Here is a 20,179-nt window from a genome sequence, read left to right on the forward strand (position 1 = left end):
AGGCTAATTTTAAAACAACACAACTGACTAAAGTCGGTCTGTTTTTTATTATCACCCTGTGCCAGCAACAAAACAATTCATAAAACACTTCTTTCTGAAAAATCTTTTGTTAATCTAAGTTCCAAAAAATTGCTGCAGTACTGTTGATTTTTAAATCTTTTTTTTTGTAATTTTTGTGGGTTTTTAAATTTTTTAAATTTATTTTTGGCTGCTTTGGGTCTTAGTGGCTGCACTTGGGCTTTCTCCAGTTGCGGCGAGCAGTGGCTTCTCTTGTTGCAGGACACAGGCTTTAGGAGTGCGGCCTTCAGTAGTTGTGGCATGTGGGCTCAGTAGTTGCAGCACGTGGACTCTAGAGCACAGGCCCAGTAGTTGTGGCTTAGTTGCTCTGCCGCATGTGGGATCTTTGCGGACCAGGGATTGAACCCCTGTCCCCTGCATTGGCAGGCGGATTCTTAACCACTGTGCCACCAGGGAAATCCCTACTGTTTTTTAATAATATATATGTAAGCGTCAATATAGCACCTTTCTATTTCTTATCCTTGAAGGAGGAAGTTAATTTGTAGAACTTGCAATTATACAGTTGGTCTCTGACACACAGACTCAGCTACGCATAGGACTTAAAAAATGGTGTTTTGAGAGCACATTTGAAATGGTTCAGAACTGTCCCAGCTCACTTCAGCGCAGGGCACGTCCACAACCCCCCAGGTACTATATATCCCAGCAGATTAGGGATTTGACATAAACAACACTAGCCCAGTTATTAGAAACATGAAGAAACTGAACCTGAGTTACTTCTATTCTGTCATTCTATACACAACTCATTCTCTAAGTCTTGCGAATTCACTCCTTTGGGAACATTTCTTCATATGCTTTTTTCTTCCTTTTTTTTCCCCAAAACACATGTAATTTTTCTTTTGGCCACGCTGTGGGATCTTAGTTCCCCAACCAGGGATCGAACCCAGGCCCTCGGCAGTGAAAGCACAAAGTCCTAACCACTAGACCACCAGGGAATTCCCTACACGTAATTTAAAAGTATTCATTGGGACTTCCCTGGTGGCGCAGTGGTTAAGAATCCACCTGCCAATGCGGGGACATGGGTTCGATCCCTGGTCGAGGAAGATCCCACATGCCATGGAGCAACTAAGCCCGTGTGCCACAACTACTGAGCCTGCACTCTAGAGCCCATGAGCCACAACTACTGAAGGCCCCGTGCCTAGAGCCCGAGCTCTGCAGCAAGAGAAGTCACCACAATGAGAAGGCTGCGCGCAGCAACAAAGACCCAACGCAGCCAAAAATAATTTTTAAAAACATATATAAAAGTATTCATCCATTACTTCTTTCTCATTTTGTATTGTAAATTTTATTTTTATTTTTTAAAAATTACCGGCATGGTAATATAACAAATTTCAATAAAAGAAAATGTTCATTGTCTGCTTTTCTTTTCAGGCTATTGTTATTATCTGTGTTTTAGAAATTACCTGCTCCAGGCGTCAAATTCATTAGGTACGCTACTGCACCTCACTTATTTGTTTTTCTACCAGCCTCAACTGGCCATTCTATCTTGTTCTCCTTGTCAGCGTTTCCTCTTCCATCAACTTCTAAATGCTGGGCTTTCTTAAGACTTAGCCATGAACACTTTTCTCATCCCTTTTTAATCCTCTTTCCCAGTGTAATTTAATTCATTCCTATGGTTTAAAATACAATCATAATGTTGCTGACTCTTTGCACTGGTCCCTCTAATCCAGATCTCTTCTGAGTTAAGACCCATACCCAACTGCCTAGTGGACATCTCAATTTTAATGTCTTACAAAATTTGACTTCCCTTAATATGGACAAAACCAAACCTTTGATTTTCAACTCCTGCCTTACTGCCCCCATCACTGTCTTTACCGTCTCAATAAAAGGTACTGCCATCTATCTACCCAGCTGTTCAAGCCATTCTAGCTTTTCCCCTGCATTTCATCAGCATGTCCAATCAATCAGTAAATCCAGTCAATTTCAATTCCAAAATATGTCTGGAGTGTATCTGCTTTATCTCCAAACCACTGCCACTAACTAGTTCAGACCAACTGCATCTCTCACCTGGACAAATACAACTGCTTCCTAACTGGACTCCTTACTTTCACTTCTGGCTCCTCCAAACCATTCCCCAAAGAGCAACCAGAGTGATCTTAACATACTTAGAAATTTGAGAAATTCTCACACTAGGTCCTTGGCCTGTGGGTAAGAGCTATCACCATGTGGAAGGTCAAATGGACACTCCGAAACTTCACCCGAGTGCATGAAAAAGCAGTATTGTCAACTGGGGGAGATGGTGGGGATTAGTGTCACCCTTAGGGATCTCAAGGATTTGCGAGTGGTGGTGCCTATCAAATCTCCATTTAATTCACTGGTCTGGTCCTGCAAAAACTGGATGGATCCAAGATAGTAACTGTCAATTACCGCAAGCTCAACCAAGCAGCAGTCCTGATCGCAGCTGACATGCAGGTCGGGTGTCTTTGCTACAGCAGGTTACTGTGGCCTTAGGGACATGGAATGTAGCCACTGATTGGGCCAAATGCATTATTTTCTACCTCAATCAGGAAAAAGGATCAGGAAGTTCACATTTACGTGGAACAGATAATGTATACTCACATAGGCCTCTCACTCACAGAGCCATGTTAACTCTCCTGATCTGTCAAAATATAGTCTGAATAGATCAGGACCATCTGAATATCCCACAGAACATCACATTGATCCATACATCAGGGTTGGCAAACATTGGCCTATGGGTCAAATCTGACCCACCTGTTTTTGTATGGCTCACAAGTGAAGAATGATTTTTACATTTTCAAAATTTTTTTTTTTAAGATCAAGATGAATAGGCAGAGCGCAGAGGATTTTTAGGGCACTGAAACTATTCTGTACAATACGGTAATGGTGGAAACATGTCATTATATATCTATCAAGATCCATCAGTTGTAGCAAATGTACCACTCTGGTGGGGAAGGTTGATAGTGGAGGAGGTTATACATGTGTAGGGCTAGGGGGTATATGGGAAATCTCTGTACTTTCCACTCAATTTTTCTGTGAACCTAAAACTTCTCTAAAGTATGAAATTTATTAATTTAGAAAAAGAGATCTAAATATGAGGGATATTTTGTGACACATGAACATTATATGAAATTCAGATTTCAGTGTTCTTTAGTAAAGTTTTATTGGAACCCAGCCACATCACTTTAGGGGCCTTGTGTCCAAAGGCCAGCAGACAAGAAGAGAAGCACCATCTTGGCAGGGCAGCTGACCGTGACCAGCAGGACAAGGTACAAGTGCTGTCACACTGAGAGGGTGTTCAGGGGGTCACGCAGGTTCACCTTTGTACCCCCTTAAGACAAGGTCACTCCGTCTGTGCATGGACAGGTGCGGCAACCCCGGCCTGAGAACGGTGTGGTTATCAGCCTCAGAGCCTGCAGGAAAAGGGTGTCACACACCCAGATAAGCCACTGAGACCAGAAGAAGTGACAGCCGAGGTCCACTCCATAACTACTTGTGGAAGGAAGGCAGGCTGGGAGGAAGGAGGAAAGAAAGACCTCGGCGGGCAGGTCATGGAGCCCGCCTCTTCAGGGTATGGCCCCCAGTGCCTGGCGCAGCAGGCTCTCCATGAACATGCTGGAGGGATTATGATTTCCGTCTTTGACTTTACTAGTGTGTTCAATGTTTTAATATCCCATGCTTTGTTTGAACCTTCTGGTAGAAATGTTTTCTATCTTATCAAGAAACAAGGCCGGCTCACACGTAGGGCACGCCGCCCCCTCACCGCAGGGGCTCCGGCCCGGAGAAGCCACCCCCTCATCCCCGCACCGCGTCACCGCCCCCTGGGCGCTCCTTGGCGGGACCCGCCCAAACCCAGCTCACCGCCTCCGAGCTTCCAGGCGCGCCGCGATGCGGAGGCGCCGGGCCTGGATCCGCTCCTGAGGGTTATCAGAATGTATCGAGGGCCCGACAGTCGGAGTGGCTAAATTCTCCTTCTCCTCCAGGACCCTCAGGGATCCCGGCGGATTCATGGCAGGTGCCTCCCGCCCCCAGGCAGCTAGCTCTGCCTGGACCACCGCCGGACTACCGCCTTGCTGCTAACAACAAGCCGTTGCTAACAACAAGTCGTTGCTAACAACAAGCCGTTGCCAGGGAAAAAGTCACCTAATCCGCAGCTGGCGTGGTTGCGCGCGCATCCCCTCAGGCTCTGCCCACTGGTGTTCCGAAAGCTATATCCCAGCTTGGGGCTTTATTCCTTTCTCCTGCAATTCGGGTAATCCCCACGAAGGCCCGGGGGTATTAACGGAGGCTGGAAGATTTAAGAGCTGCACCAAGTTGTGATTCGTCACTTACTGACCCTGATGATTGATTCTTCATTCATCAAATAAATATTCCTCAAAATCATATTCATCAAATATAATCGAGTGCCTACTCTATGCCAATCACTGTGCTAGCGCTGAGGATACAAGCGTTGTCCTTTCCTCATGGAGCGGGTAGAATAGTACGATCGCTCGGAAAGTTTGAACTAAAGTATACTGTATCCATCTACTCGTCGTCCATTCATTTTTGAGCTCCCATTGATACTTTGTGCATTCGGCCCCTATGTTCTCTAGAATATATCCATCAAGGAATTGTCTTCTGTAGCGGTTTTCAGTAGGGCTGAAACCTAGGACAATCCCACCATCACCACTCGCAATCACAAACTTAGGAAAAGGAGAGCAGAGGAAAATGGTACGGAAGGCAGGGGTTGGGGGGAGTGAAAGTTAAGTGCACAGAAGCACGATTAAACTTTTGAGGAGTCCCTTAAGAGGCACCATTTTGTGTGTGTGTGTCGCATTGCCAACGAAAAATTCATAGTGCTCTTACTGAGAATTAACATCCTTTCGAAAACAAGCTGGATAACATTTGGCAGAATCTTATCCCACTGGCCTGAGGTTAACTCGGGAAAGGGCACTGGAGTAGTAAGAAAATGCAGGTCCTAATCCTAGACCGGCCCTGCAACCTTAGGGATGCCACAACTTCTTGACCGTTTTCTCAGCTGTACTGCCTGCCTACTCAAATCACAGGCAATTGTGAGGCCAAAGAAGATAATCGCGTGGTGAATAAGACCTACCCAGAGGCAAATGGAGTTTTCTTTTTTCTTTTTTGCTTTCTTCACGAGCCTTTACTGGGTGTTCTGGGGGCAAGGGAGAGGTCCAGCCGCATAGAAATGAGAGGGGGTGGGTCTCAGGATGAACTGCTGGACTCCGTGATGCTCTTGGAATAAGTCACATCTTTACGTAGCCGCTGGGGGGGGGGGTCCTCTCTGGGTCTCTGGGGGTTCTGATTCCTCTCCCCACTTCAAGGGACCCTCTTGGCCTTGGCTGCCCAGAGGAGCCTGGTCCAGGAGGGTCTCCAACTGCAGAGATGGGGTGACTGGGCCTGGGGCTGGGGCAAGATTTGGGAGCCAGATGCCGCTTGCGGGTGGGGGGTCGGGGGAAAGAGATCGAATAGAAGCTTTGGCCCTTCTGATTCTTGCTGGGGATGTCCAGCACCTTCCCCTCCACAGGCCATGCCTCACTCTTCCTTGGGGCCCTCCGGGTCTGGTATAGGGCATTGCTGTAGAGTGGATTCCCTGCGTCTCCGTTCGGCAGCGGCGGCGGCCCCAGATCCGGGCGCCCAGGGCAAAAGCAGCCACGGCCACGGCCCCCGGTCACCAGCAGCGCGGAGAGTCCTGGGGGGGCTGTGGTGGTTTGTGGGCGGTCTGACTGGGGGCGGGGCACGGTGGGGGGAGGGCGGGGCTGGAGGTGGGATCGGAGTTTTCTTTTTTAAATTAATTTTTCCAAGTGTACAAGTGGTAGGGAGATTTAGCAGTGCCAAAATCTTGGAGCAGTCAAGAGTCCAACACCTGCCTGGATCCTTGTCCCATATCTAGCTGGGGTGAGGAGTCTGGAGGGCGGGGGAGGGGAACGAGTTTTCTTCGGGCCTCAATCTCTCTCCTTTAGTTGTGACCTCCAGCTTTAACCTTCCCTAGGGGCTGAGGAATCAGAGGCAAGATATAGTTCTGACCCCTAACTCCTCTAGGTCCCGGTTCATGTCTCCACCACCTGTGAGAAGAGACACAAGCACAAGCGTGTGTGCCTGTCTACGGCTGGGAGTAGGATGCCACGAGAAAGTCAGTGGGAATCGGCGGTCACACGAGAGATGGGAGAGAGAGCAAAGGTACCATAAAGACTCAGAGCGATCAATAAGCTGCTTGGCCTAAAGCCAGACATTTTTTGTGATAAGGAATCTGACTCCCTTTTTTGCTGTTTGAGCTTTTAAGCCTCATGCCTTTTCTCCCCTTTGCTCCACATCTGGGCAGCTGACTTAAAAAAAAACAAAAACAAAAAACCCTGGGTGCTCTCTCCTTTGGTGGGAGGTTCTTACTGTGTGTGCTGGGTACCCTCATCCCGGCCCTACCTCCCAACCATAACAATACCCCAGGCCAGCCTCCTTTCCTGGCTCTCTCCAGACATTTCCCAGCCAGCTGGGAGGTCTTTGCTGCTGTCACAGACAGCCTCAATTATATAAATAACAAACCTTTTTCATAGGTGTGGAAAAAAAGACACTCTCATTCACTGCTGGAAAGACACCCTTTAGGAAGACAGTGTGCCAGTAGCAATAGTTTAAATAAGCATATGCACTGAGTAGGGAATTATCCTTGAGAGATAACAGGTCTAGGCTATAGCCCCATGGGGCCAAAATTACATCAGTAATTTTTTAAAGTTTATCAGTAGCTAAACCCAAGCTGGTTGCCCCTGCTGAGTGTCAGGCCGGTGCTAGGTGTTTGAGGTTTGCATTTAGAAGGGAGGGGATAACTGCTACTGCGACCAAGAAGTTCGGAGAGCAGGGGATTAAGAGCACATTAAGCCAGGGAATTAGCCTGGGTTAAAATATGGGACATTTCCTCCCTCACCTCCTTTAAACCTGTTACAGAAAAAAATTTTAAATGCCCACTGCCAGAACTGGGAGATCAATTCTGATGTTAAAAAATAGGAAATATTCTCCTCAGAAGCCATGTTAGAAAATATGAGTTTTTATAAGAGCTTATGGTTTGTTCACATACTAAAGTTTAGGTGTGTTAAGTGTGGGTTATTAAGTTCTTGTGGAATTAGCCTGGGAAATTGACAGCATACATTAACAATCTTTCTATGGGAAGATGTTTTTGAGTATGAAACCACCACCTTACAAGCTAATATAAGTGTGATCCAGTTATTGTGATAACAATAAATATTGCGCAGTACCCAGTTCGGGGAGAGTCAAGAGCAGTGTATTATGAAAAGCTGTTACTGCCACGTTCCTAGTACTCTGCTCTCTGAAACAAGTCACAGGACTATAGAACACCCAGGAGCTGATCAAACAAAACAAAACCTTCTAATGCTTTGCTCTACATTAACCAATGATTCTCTGAGATAAGGGACTGGACATTATTTTTCTCCCCATAGCTCCCCTCCCCTTTTGCACCTGCCAAGGAAAAACAAAGAAGACAATCTGAAAACAATTAAAAGGATTTAAAAATCATTTTCTCTTTACTTTTATTACAATAAATATCAGTAACAGAATTAAACAATTTTAAGTTAAAACCTACTGCATTACTTTTGTGTTTCACAGCAGCAGAAATAAAACACAAATCCAGTTGAAAGGGCAAGGCTTCCAGAATCCAGTGGCAAGAAACAGTCAAGGTCTTGATTATCTGGGCTAGCAACAGGATCACCGATGACACAATACTAATGGTGAAATGCACAGTTGTACTCTATTTGCACATCGAATTATCTAAGACTTCACAACATTCCAGCTAAGGAATTTAAGCAAACTGTGAAGCCCCATTTCCCATAAGAGCTAGGTTTTCCCCCCCATCAAGCCCAAGAGCACAACTGGGCTGCCCTCTGGCCAGGAATGGGCCCATCATCATTCAGACCCAGAAGCCTCAACTCTGGTGGAAGCGACCATCTTTCTCAAAAGCTTTCTGGCTCACACAGTCCCTGGTGAAAGGGAAGGGGAAAGTGACGTATGTCAAGGGCCTTTCTTGGGGACTTAGATGAATGGAAAGTAGGAAAGACTATGGCTCCAGATAAGGAAGAGGCTTCACAGAGTTATGGGCTACATGCAGGTTTAGTCAACATGAAGAAACAGTCTAGTGAAGGCTTACCACCTTGCTGATAATCAAGAGTAGACTGCATGTATATACGAATATATCATACATATATGTGCACAGAGAATATGTGTACATATTAAATATGCATATATACACACACCACACATAACCAGATAAAATAAATGCTACATTCTTTGCTATGAACACAGCAAGTGCTAGACAGACCAGTTACTAACATGTTCAACTAAACTACTTGAAAGGGAAAATAAGACTTTGCGCTCCTTTCATCTTCTCTAATATATTCCACTTGTAGCAAACACATTCCAGTTACTTAAGTGGTATTGTTTCTAGGTACCTGAGAAGGGATGGAATCAGAATACTACAGAAAGCAACCTGCAACAGGACCAAGCTAAACAAATCAATAATTGATTCTGCCAGGATTCCTGCAGCCTATTCTTAGTCACAGGGCATGAAACCTTACTCAGAAAAGTATCGATTTCATTTCCTACAACTGGCTACAAACTTAATCTATTCTGTTAGATGGGAAGGGAAAGGGAGAAGGCAGGCAGCAGGGAGTTTACACCTCAGCAGTTGCCCGCTGCCTTCCCCTTTACCCACAGGAAATGCTACTTTAAAAAACAAAACTGAAATTTGGAGTTTAATACTGAATTCTGCTTTCTTGGCACATTCCAGAAAGAGGAAATGATTACACGTAGCTGGGTCTTTGTCTCCTGAATGGCTGCTCTAATGGGATAAGTTATATAAACAAAATAACCTACAAAAAATATTCATATTGTGGGCGGTCTTAATTCGTACTTATTAAACTAAGTCTGATCCTGAATGATACCAGTAATTCAAACAGATTCATAATGCAGCATTCACAGATCTCGTAAAATAAAACAGGATCCTCCTATAACCTGATTAGTAACATCAAGTACTAAACTCAACATGCTTCTGGCCAAGAACTTACTCTTCAGAGATTAAAAAGTGCTTCTCAAGAATATCAGAATCTAGAATTCATGGTAAATTGTCTGTTTCAATAAAAAGTCAGAATCAATTCCTATTCTAATTATTACCCACGGAAACTTCTCAGGAGAAGCCCTTAGCCTAAGAGCCATAAGGCATCCACAGCATTTAGCCACTCCTTGCATCTTCACTACTGTCTCTAATTACAGTATAGCATTAGGTATACCATGGCCATGATCCAATTCACATGCTTTCAAAATAACACTCCTCTGATTGAACCTAGCTTTCTAAGAATGATTCTATGGAGAACAAGACAATGTTAATGGCCTGTGGGAGACAATACTTCTGTTGTGTCCAAATGGACTCTCCTCAAGACAAGGCTTTGTTAAATTATTCTAGAATCACTCCATGTGCCATTTGCCAATTCTGGGGACCGGGCCTTTCTGACCAAATGCAACACAACCCCCTCACTCAGGCCACCTGTGAAAAAGGCTACAAACGGCAAAACTTCTTTTGCTACCCAAAATATTAGCTCATTTAAGATCTGTCTGTAAGAAGAGCAGGTCTCTGCTTAAGAACAATCAATCAGCTAGATTACTATCTCTTGCATTTTTATTAAAAAGGAAAGCATTACTAGCATGTTTAAAAGGTTACGTTTATTTTGCACTGTAGAAACCCTGGAAATAAATTAGCCAGTAAATCCAATTCCCATGGCTTCACACAAAGGAAGAAGTAAACACATTGCCACTTTCTCTGGAAAAGTTAGACAACCACGATTTACCATATACCCTAAAGTAACTGCCTGCCAATAAGTCAGTCATTTGCACCACTGTCAACGATGAAAAGTAAAAGATACAAATCACATGGGTTACATAATTAATAAAGGAAAATCAGAAATTTACTTAAGCTTCCTAAAATGTACAGGGCGTCTCGCTTTCAAGTTTCACAGTGATTAATTTAACACCATTTTACTGTTAAAACTGTCACTTAAAATGTACATGTCAAAGTGCTTCAAATGCAGCATACTAGTTAAAATTCTTCCTGGAAGGTTCAACTACTGGCAGCTCACTTAAGGTTATTCACCCACGGGGTGTTCAAGAATGGGCATGCTGCCTTACAAGGACACCTCATAGGACAAAGAAGATTCTAGTCTGACTTCACAAATTTCCTATAGAGTGCTCAGGCAAGTCCAGAACGGAGGTCATGATAAAGGCCACTCTGAACGTAAGAATCAACACAATCAAAGATTTCTGTATCTGTTTTTGGCGTATTTGGGGACCCGACATCAAATGTTCTAGTCCATCAGGTTTACTTTGTTCCCTCTGGCATGTTCCCAGTCCTTGACTAGTCAAGAGAGATAAGGCAATCGAGGAGATGTGAATGTGGCGAGATCTAGGGGCGACAGAGCAAGTGGGCGTCTCTGTCCTAGACAGTGGCTAGTTAAAAACCCAGGTGAAGAATGAGCAGGACGAGTTACAAATAGGCTTCTTGTTAAAATATAAAGGGGGAAAGTAGCCTTTGATACAAACACCTTCAGATTATCTTCTTATCCTCCATAACTTAGAGAATCAAAGTCTGCTTTGGAAGCAAGGTACATTCCAAATGTTTTTAGACTGACTACAAAATAAAATAATTCTTTGAAAACTGAACACTTAGGAGTCTTTCAAATTCACATTTGAACTTGTAGTTAGGAGAGGAATGACTAAGTTGTGACACTTTTAAACTGTGCACTGCAGTAGGATCATTGGGCACTAAAGTGATCTCTTCTTCCCCTTAAAGTGGATACTATGCCTGCTTTCTCCTTTGCATGTTCCCCCAATGCCCAGGCTCTAGGTCATGACCAATATTCTTTTGGTAACTATTTAGAATTTGGGCAACCCTAGACATACACTCCTCTTCCCAACAGCTCTATATTTAAAAAAATGAAATGCTGGTAATAGTACTATAACATTCTAGGCCATAATCAGCATTGAACCTTCTTTTAAAAATTACAATTAAAAGTAATTTAACCATGATATTATTAAAATGCCAGGGGAGACTATTTAGTTCTTTATGTGGAAGTTATTCACTCTATTACCCTTAAGACTAGAACCCATAAACTATGTCTACTACACATTAAGGGAGGAATGTTGGTTAAATTGTGGCAATTTTAAACTGTACGTTACACTAGGATCATGAATGCTATTGAAGGATCATAAAAGGCAGCATTAACATACTCAGGTATTTTTTAAGATTTTTCTAATCCATGCCCCCCTCAAATATAGGGGAATTACTTTCTGACAAGCATAAAGGACATTTTTCATACCATAACCTGAAAAGAAACTTCTTACAGGTCTAGGTAATTTTGGTCAGAAGAAACACAAAGCAAACCTCTGGCCTGGCTAAGGCACTCTATTCTGAAATGTACAGAAAACATGCATGTATGACCAATCATGCCACTGCTCCCCAAAAGGCAGCTCAGCGTACGCTGGGAGAAAGGCTGGGGTGTGAACGCACTCCAAAATATCATGCATAAGCCTAAAAGATATTTTGTACTTCGGAAATGTTATGATAATTGGCAATGATGTAAATTCACAAGAGCTCTTTGTAATGAAGTCCTGCTTCGGCTGCTGTATCACTACATAACAAATGGGGACTTTCACGACGCACTTCAAGACAGCAGACTAACAAGAAAAAGGGTCAACAGTACACTGAAGATTCACAAGTCCACAGTATTCTGTAACAGTTAATTACTCACTTTTCATCTTTTATCTTCTTGACAGCCATCTTTCATCAAACGATGCCAATAAAACTGACTATAGCATAATTCTTAACCACCATTGGGAAATATGTTATAACGTATAGGCACAAAACAATTTTCAAATAAACCTGATGCAACAGAAAAAGAGCAGAAACACACTTTGAGGTAAAACAGCCCCAAAATTACAGGACATGACCCTATGCCAGAAGTAAAGGGTTTCTGTTGTTGTTGTTGTTTTTACTATACTGTACATGGTAAAGAAAGCCTGTGGTCCACATCTGTCATTTTATAAATATTTATCAGTTCTTTTATAATACAGATTAACCTCATTTTTGTATACAAGGTCAACAAAACAATAAAATGATTAGCTCAGAACCTTAAAACAAAGCTTTGTTCCAGGCCCAAATTAACACTTTATCCAGTTCAATTTTACAGATGACACAGAACAAGGTGTACAAAAAATAGTTACTTTTACTTAATTAGTTCATTCTCTGACCTCCATGACGGCAATTTATTAGCAAACATGAAATCACTACCCATATTTCCCTTCATCAATTTCTCACCTATTTTCAGTGTTCATTTTTGTCTCAGAGAAAGTCACCAACTATACCTCAACCTTTACAATTTTTTAAAATGAGTAAAGAACCATGTGTTAGCTCCTTGATGCCTCATTTCTAATGACCTGAATGACAATGATTAGACTTTACACATTTAAAAACTGAAATATCAATTAGAGTTATTTTTACACAGCAGACTAAAATCCAACAGAGGAATACACTATAATTAAATTTGACGATGGTCACATTCACAGATAAATAACGATTATGGATTTAATTACATATCAACACAGTGGTGCCTATTTTATCCAAGTGCAATCCATCCAAAAAAAAGGGTTTAAGATACACTCTTCATTCAAGCACAAACTCCATTCAGTGGAAAATAAAAGAAAATCAGCCAGTAAACTTCATCACCACCAAATTAAATGGAGACAAAATAAAAAGAGAAATAGAATATCCACATTCATGGAAAGGTGTGATCATAAAACAACCATATTAAAGTCAAAGAGATTTTTATGTTTGTCAGTAAACCTAAAAAATTACTCCAAGTCACATAAAGGGAACACATACTCAGTAAGGCATATATATCAAAAATTTTCTTCAAGTGGGGAAGTGAGCAAGTTGGGGAAGAGAGAATTTCTATTTCCTTATCCTGTATGAAATAAAAAACACAGCACTCTCTTCCACAGAAAAAGACAGAGGGAGAGAGGAAGGACAAATTAAATCGGAAAACTAATTTCATAGTGAGGTTCACAGTCGTAATTTCGTAGTGAGGTTCATGAGATTCCTAACTCCTAAGAAAATTTTTCTTATAAGGAAGTATATCTGTGTTCTTCACAAGTAATTACTGTAAGACTGGGACTGTCACATGCATTCATATGATCATAGTTCATAGGCACCAAATCTCAGCAACTTGCAGCTGAGGGGGAAAAATGCCACATTTAAACAATGAGCCATGCCAATGAGTGAGCTGCAATTACAATCCATTCTCTACTAAGTCCCAAGAGAATATTTTTCTTTAAAAGAAAATTAAACCATTTATCAAGATCCGTTCCATAACAAAGAGAATCAGAATACTAGCGAATCTAAATATATATATACACACACATATATATATATATTTTTCTTTTTTAGCTCTCTCAGCACATGAGGACAAAAGGCATTTCCATGGGAAAGAGAAACCAGTATTTGGCAACTGTATATTGTTTTGTAATCATTTGGCATGTCTTGCTGAAGGTGACTTGCTCTTATCTTTTCCCTATGTTGGATTTGGGCTATTGATAGCTTCCATAGCTAAAGACCTACTACTAGGTACCAAATATGAAAACATATTGGGTCTTCTGAATGTCATCAGTGTTCCTAAACAAATTTGGGGGTTTTAAAAATAAAAACCAAGGCATCTTTAACTCTGTATAAACCAAAACATTACGGACTCCTGAAGCTAAAATTACTAGGAACATTTTGCTGGTCTAATGTATATTATGTTTAACCAAAACATCACATGGCTTTATAAAAAACAAAATAAAAGAAGCTGGGAGTTAGTAGGTCCAAAATTCCACAAGTTCAGATCATACGTATCACTCCTGCTGTCCAAGTACCACACACACTGAGTTCCCATGTCTGGTAAGCAGATCAATTTAGTTCAATGGTGATGGATGAAATATTTACAAGAATCTTATTTACAGTACTTCTTTCTGTAGATTACAGGCCAATATTCTTTTCTTCCATTCCTAGTCAATCCGAGTTTGGTTTCCTCAATGAGAAGGGGTAAATCTGAAAATGGTTGCTCAGCTGCTTTACCTACAGAAAACCAGAACATGAGGCAACGACAAATACATACGTAATTTTTTAAAAAAAGCATATAGAATTCACCCTCTGGAGACAACAGTTTACTGGCATGGCAAAAACCATCAGAAATGAAGAGGTTTTTCTGGACTAGGATAGCTGCAGAGCTAGCTGGCTGAATGAGTACCAGAACTACCCTGGGAGAGTTAGGACTTAAACTTGGGTCTGCCCAACTCCAAAATCTAGTCTTTCCAGAACCCTCCAGACCACACAGCCTTACATTCAAATCTACTGAAAAATTATAGGGTTAGTTGACTTATAGTACCTATCAGATCAAATATTTACATATATGGTTAGAGGCAATGTTCACCTTCTTGTAACACTTGTAGGTAATCATTCCTAATCTGATGAAACAGTATAAAACTAGATCTGCAAATTTTTGACAGTTTAAGCCATATTAGTTAGGGTATCCCTAGTGGGTAGGCAAAAGCAAGGTAATGTGCCAGTTAGCAAATATGGTTTATTTAATCCTTCTTATTTCCATTTTTCTTCTTAATATTTACATTTCAATAGTTCAAGTGAATGTTTTTGTGTGGTCTAACAAGTTTTATCTTCTGGTCAGAAGTTGTAGAAGTGTTAAGAGAGCAGAAAGACAGACCAAAACAAGACGCTCCTGGAATTTTTTTCAGTTAGCTTGAGCTTATATTTATTTTCCAGATTTTTAACAATGAAAATGTACTGCTTTTGTAATTTAAATGTGTTTTGGTTTGGTTGGGAGTGTGTATATGGTTTTCTAAAGATATGCTTCTGAGGGTTATAAAAAGTTAAAACAATTATGAAAGACACTGGTTGCTGTGCTCTACTTCATGCATATGACTGATGAAATATCAGAATAAAGGCCTCAGAGCGTTGATAGAAAGCATATAACGTTAAATTTGCACAAACAAAAACATAAATGATTATGTCTTCATGTCACAGTTCATAGACTTATCATGGTTTCTTTCACCTATTTTGTTCCAACAAATGTGGGCTACTTTGGGGAGAAACACTAAGGGAAGAAACATATGCAAGGTATAAGAAGTTGTTATCAAGCATGACAGGTGCCCCCGTTTTAAAAATATGTCTGACAATACAGAAGTAAAGACATTTTGTTTCTCAAACTGATTCACAGCAGGGTTCCTTTCAAAACAAACATACCAAATAGAAATGGAAAGCCACAGAAATACGAATATCCTATCACATGACCCGATTGCTATGAAATTATCCTCAGGAAAAAAGCAAATGAAGGAAAAAAATATTATTCCAGATAGTTCACTTCAACTTTATTTATAATAGTGAAAATCTGGAAACAACCTAAATGATTAAGATAACTGAGTCATGGTTAAGTAAACTGATAATTATTAAGTAATCTCCTCAATGGAATATTGTACAGCAATTCAAAATCATAGTTATGAGACCATGCTAAGATATGTAAAATAATTAGAAGAGAATGTCACAGTGTGAGGAAAAGGAAACTAAACTGCATGGTTCTGATTTTCATTTTATTATACCTATCTTAGTCCATTTGTCCTGAAACCCGTTTCTTATTTTAGAAGAGAATATTAAGGTTTGCAGAATACTTCTTAAATCTACTCTCTTCTATATTTCCCCTTATAAAAATGCCCCTGAAGCTAGAGAAGCAAGCATAGAAATAGATAAACAACAAATAAGATGATTTTGTCCTGTATATAATTAAAAGCACAAAAGAGTTTATAATTCTTTACCAAGAAAATGGTTTACATTTCTTCTCACTTATAAACAAGAACTAATTCCTCACAATAATTATCCAGCTTTGAAATTATTTGTAGTTACTACGACATATTAATTACAGAAATGATATATGGCATCACGCACCTGGATATTATCCAAAATTTAGAGAATATCCCAAAATTCTTCCAGCTACTATATTAAGCAAGTTTCTTCTGAAATTCTCTCTCACCTCACTATTTAAGAATCAAATGGAACCAATTTTGCTCTAGATTACTCACCACTCGTACTCCATAATGGATGTGGGCCAGAGTGAAAGCAGTTGTTAATGTAAACAGGAGAATGCTCTCAATGTAAGAGGCCACTCCTACATTTACCACTATGACAACCAAGAAGAGAGGAACCAGAAACCAATTCAAAGTTGGGCACCGGGTACTGCTCATTTGACAAACAATCAGCTGACACTTGAAGGTATTAAAAAAAAAAAGAGAGAATGAAAATTTAATTAGCAAAGCACGAGTCACTCCAACATTTAAAAAGCATTCAAGTACCTGTACATTACATTATTATCAAGTTCAGTAATTCTCAACTGCTCAGGAGCCCAACTGGACCTCTACCCCAACCTCCAAACCTGTGGACCCTCAGATTGTGTGTCAGAAGAGACTGGAAGATAATTTAGTAAGGATGCTACAGAAGGCATTCTTCTACCGGGTAACAGTTTGGATAAAAGAAATTTCTCCCAATTTTAAGATTCTATGATATACGACAACAATTTTCTCAGAACACCCTCCCACAGCACCACACAACTAAATTTCTTCATGGTGATGAGGAGATGCTACCTCCAATCCAGACATGTTATCATACAACACCTCAAAACCTCTTTGGCTCTCTTTACTTTCAACACCTTACTCAAATATAGTTTTATTCCTTCAAAGATACATTTTATATAATGCATTAATGTTTTCAGATCTTCAAACCCTATGAAATCAGTATGACTTGGGACAGTAAACACAAGTTACAAACATGGAAACATAAACTCAGTGGCTAAGTTAAAAAATAAAAACTTATTAAGGACCTGGCCTGAGCTAGAGCACAGGCTTCCTGGCTGTCAGGACTAACAGGGTCTTTTCTCAAGTCCTCCTGATTTTTCCTCCCTGTCTGCCCTCTTGCTGGGCCAGAGCAGAGAAAGGGATTTTTTAACGTATGTAGTATTTATTACAAAGTTTTTTATTCTATGTTATTAATTTAAAAATCAGTTGATTAAAAAACGTGTGTGTGTGTGTGTGTGTGTGTGTGTGTCTGTTTCCTCCCTCAAAAACCCCTTCCAAGCTCCCTAAATTAAGCGTTAGATCTGCTGCCATTTCAACCACACTATAAATACTATTTAGAGTCTGAAGGGAATTATTCCATGAATTCTTCAGCAGGCAACCAAAACAAAAAATTTAAATTATGTCATGGTTCCAAAATACTACAGCAGTCCCCAAATCCTACTGGTTTCAAACAAAAAAATAAAATAACTTTCAGCATGTTCTGTCTTTGAGGTTATTAATTATTCTTTCAAATTTCTGATATAAGATCTTTAAATTAAAATCTGCTTATTCTAATACTATATAAGGTTTCTCAAACTATTGAATTCTGTCAAATATTTCTTATATGTATTACGATTTTTAAAAGAAAAAAATCTTACTGTGATATTGGCAAAGGCTGTTCCAACCATTAAGTAGAATACTCTAGGATGTAACTCTAAAATATCTGAAGGTGACCGGAGGATCCATGCTGTAGACAAAATGAATAGCAAACATGGAGAAAAGAAGGGAACCATAGCTTCATAGACTGAATTGTGTTTCAAGGTGTTATTTTTATAGCTTCTGAAAAAAAAATCAAGTAATACAAAGAACATTATTACATATAAAAATACTGTACTTGTATTTCATAGTTTTCAAAGTACTTTCACACTTATTCTCTTATTTTTATTCACAATAACCCCATGGCATAGGTAGAACCAACATTATTAATCCCATTTTAGAGGCAGGTTAAGTGAGGATGTGAGAATTTAAATTTACATAACTTGCTACCAAGTGGCAGGGCCAGGACTAGAATGGAAGTCTTCTGACCCTTAGTCTCACTTTTCCCTCTGGAATGTAAAGATGAATAAAACTTGGACTGTGTCCTATGAGATTATATTTTAATAGGAAAAATAAAATGAACACAAAACAATACTAGAAGAGTACCTCATGGTGCTACTATGATACACAACTTAAGAGTGAAAGACTCTGAAATGAGACAGTCCACAGCATATCTTACTGGCTCTGGGCACACAGGTGGTACTCTCATACATGTTTGCTCATCTGAACTGAACCCTCAATCCTCATCCCGGTTCTGCCACTAATTACATAACCTTAGGCAAAATACTGCCCAATCAGGACAGGACCTCAACTTTAGAAAAAGAGGAAGACATGACTCAAATCATCTCTAAGGCCTTCAGAGCTTTAAATTTTATGGCTTCTATGAATGACTGCCAGTGGCTGTAAAGAGGGAAGATACATAGAGCTTGGCTTGACATGGATAGGACTGTGCAAGACAGATTTGAGCACTGAAGGATGATGTGGCAAGTACAAGAAAGTGTTCCAAGTAGAGGAAACAGGAGTAGAGGAAAGAGTGGGAGCAAAAGTACTGAGGAATGAAAGAACAAAATACATTCAGGTCACATAAATGGACTCAGTGTGGCTGAGCCAAAGTGGAGAAGTGCATACATAGATCAGAGAGATGCAACTCCACCAGGGCAACTCCCCTCCCAACCCCTACACACTCCTCAGGCCGGAATTTCCATACGGCGCTCTTTGAGAAGAGACAGCATAGGTCCAGGATTTGGTCCTCAACTACACAAGTTGAGAAGTTTTATTGTATGATCATGCTAACTAAACTTACACATAATCAATTTATAAAAACTTATAATCAATTTATAAAAAGAACGTAAACCTATCAATATTTGACAGGAACATACTCCCTCCTGATTCACTCACAAAAAAATGACAAATTAGAAGACTGTTTGGTGAGCCCAAAACTTTTACAAAAAAACTAGTAGTTCTGGGCTATGGTTGAATTGACTACGCAAGCCACCACAGACAAATTATCCTAACCTCATTCTAGATTCAAAATACAGGTTTCATGACCTTTTCAAAATGCCCAGATTCCAAAAGAAAGAAATCCTAAAATTCACCTAAATAACAATTTCTAAAGATTTTCATATTTCTTGCCCAATTAAAAAATTAAATACTTACCTGAAAAAGTTTAATAAACTCATTGGAAGAGTCACGCATAATGCACAACCTAAAAGGAAGAATATTTAAATTATCATGAATTATTATTCAAGAGTCATTTTTATAATAATCAAATACATACAAACTATGTAATATTTTTAGACCCAATAATTTTCAGGTTCAGGTTTACTTCTGTAATGAAATTAAACAGCATTTACAACTGGAAAAGTGGCAGTACGGTTTGGTGATTCAGAGCAGAGACTCAAGGAGCCAGAGTGGGTTGAATCTCAGTTGTGCTACCAACTGGTCATGTGACTTCAGGCAACTTTTCAGTGCCTCAGTTTCCTCTTTTATAAAATAGAGATAATAGTAGTATCAACCCCGTAGGGTTTCGAGAATTAAATGAGTTATTACATGCAAAGACACCTGGAACAGTACCTGGTATATAGTAAATTGCACAGCCAGTATAAGTTATTTATTGGAAGAGGGGACAATTAATAAATCCTGCTGCTTCCTTTACACTTATCTTTACCTCCCTAGCATTCTTAATTTCTCCCCCTACCCTATACACTAGTTCTTTTCCCTGAAACCTTAAAAGGACAGCCTTCCCAAGAAGCCTTACCATTGCTTCTGCTGCTCTCACTACCTACTTATCTTACTCTGCTATTTCCTATCACTCACCAGACTTTCCTGGTGTCTTCATTTCCTCAGCACTCATTCATTCTGCTTCCCCTCTGCAGAAACTGTACTCTTGAAATTTATCAAGCTCTCCTAACAGTCAAATTCAGTATCCTTTCTTCATTCCTGACTTCTAAGGAAGATGACTCTGCTGACTATCCACTAACTGAAATTCTTTCCTCCCTTGGCCTTTGTGATTCCATTCACCCAATGTTCCTGTCAGCCATCCAACCATTACATTTGGTGTCCTTTTTTGGTAATCTACCTCCTGCGTATTCCTAACTGGATGTGTGACTGTGCATCTACACTCCCTCAGAGA

At 40.3% G+C, this 20,179-nt stretch overlaps 2 protein-coding genes across 3 annotated transcripts in view; both read right to left on the bottom strand.

The window, feature by feature from the left end:
- The window catches only part of DRC1 (dynein regulatory complex subunit 1), a 45,548-nt gene extending 41,456 nt beyond the window's left edge, over positions 1-4,092 (bottom strand). The window contains exon 1 of the mRNA XM_060027614.1: positions 3,895-4,092. Within this exon, the coding sequence (XP_059883597.1) occupies positions 3,895-4,043 (149 nt within the window). The 5' untranslated portion in view covers positions 4,044-4,092. The remainder of the gene's footprint in view (positions 1-3,894) is intronic.
- Positions 4,093-7,549: 3,457 nt separating this feature from the next.
- The window catches only part of SELENOI (selenoprotein I), a 44,122-nt gene continuing 31,492 nt past the window's right edge, over positions 7,550-20,179 (bottom strand). Inside the window, exons 7-10 of one of the 2 annotated variants that reach the window (XM_060026967.1) lie at positions 19,204-19,252; positions 17,610-17,790; positions 16,204-16,386; positions 7,550-14,191 (exon numbers count right to left, since the gene is read on the bottom strand). In XM_060026967.1, coding sequence (XP_059882950.1) covers positions 14,093-14,191; positions 16,204-16,386; positions 17,610-17,790; positions 19,204-19,252 — 512 coding nt within the window. In that variant the 3' untranslated portion in view covers positions 7,550-14,092. The remainder of the gene's footprint in view (positions 14,192-16,203; positions 16,387-17,609; positions 17,791-19,203; positions 19,253-20,179) is intronic. The other variant, XR_009521483.1, reaches the window with a different exon arrangement.

This window comes from Delphinus delphis, chromosome 12 (genome assembly GCF_949987515.2).
Source record: "Delphinus delphis chromosome 12, mDelDel1.2, whole genome shotgun sequence".
In the NCBI taxonomy this organism is placed as follows: Eukaryota; Metazoa; Chordata; class Mammalia; order Artiodactyla; family Delphinidae; genus Delphinus; species Delphinus delphis.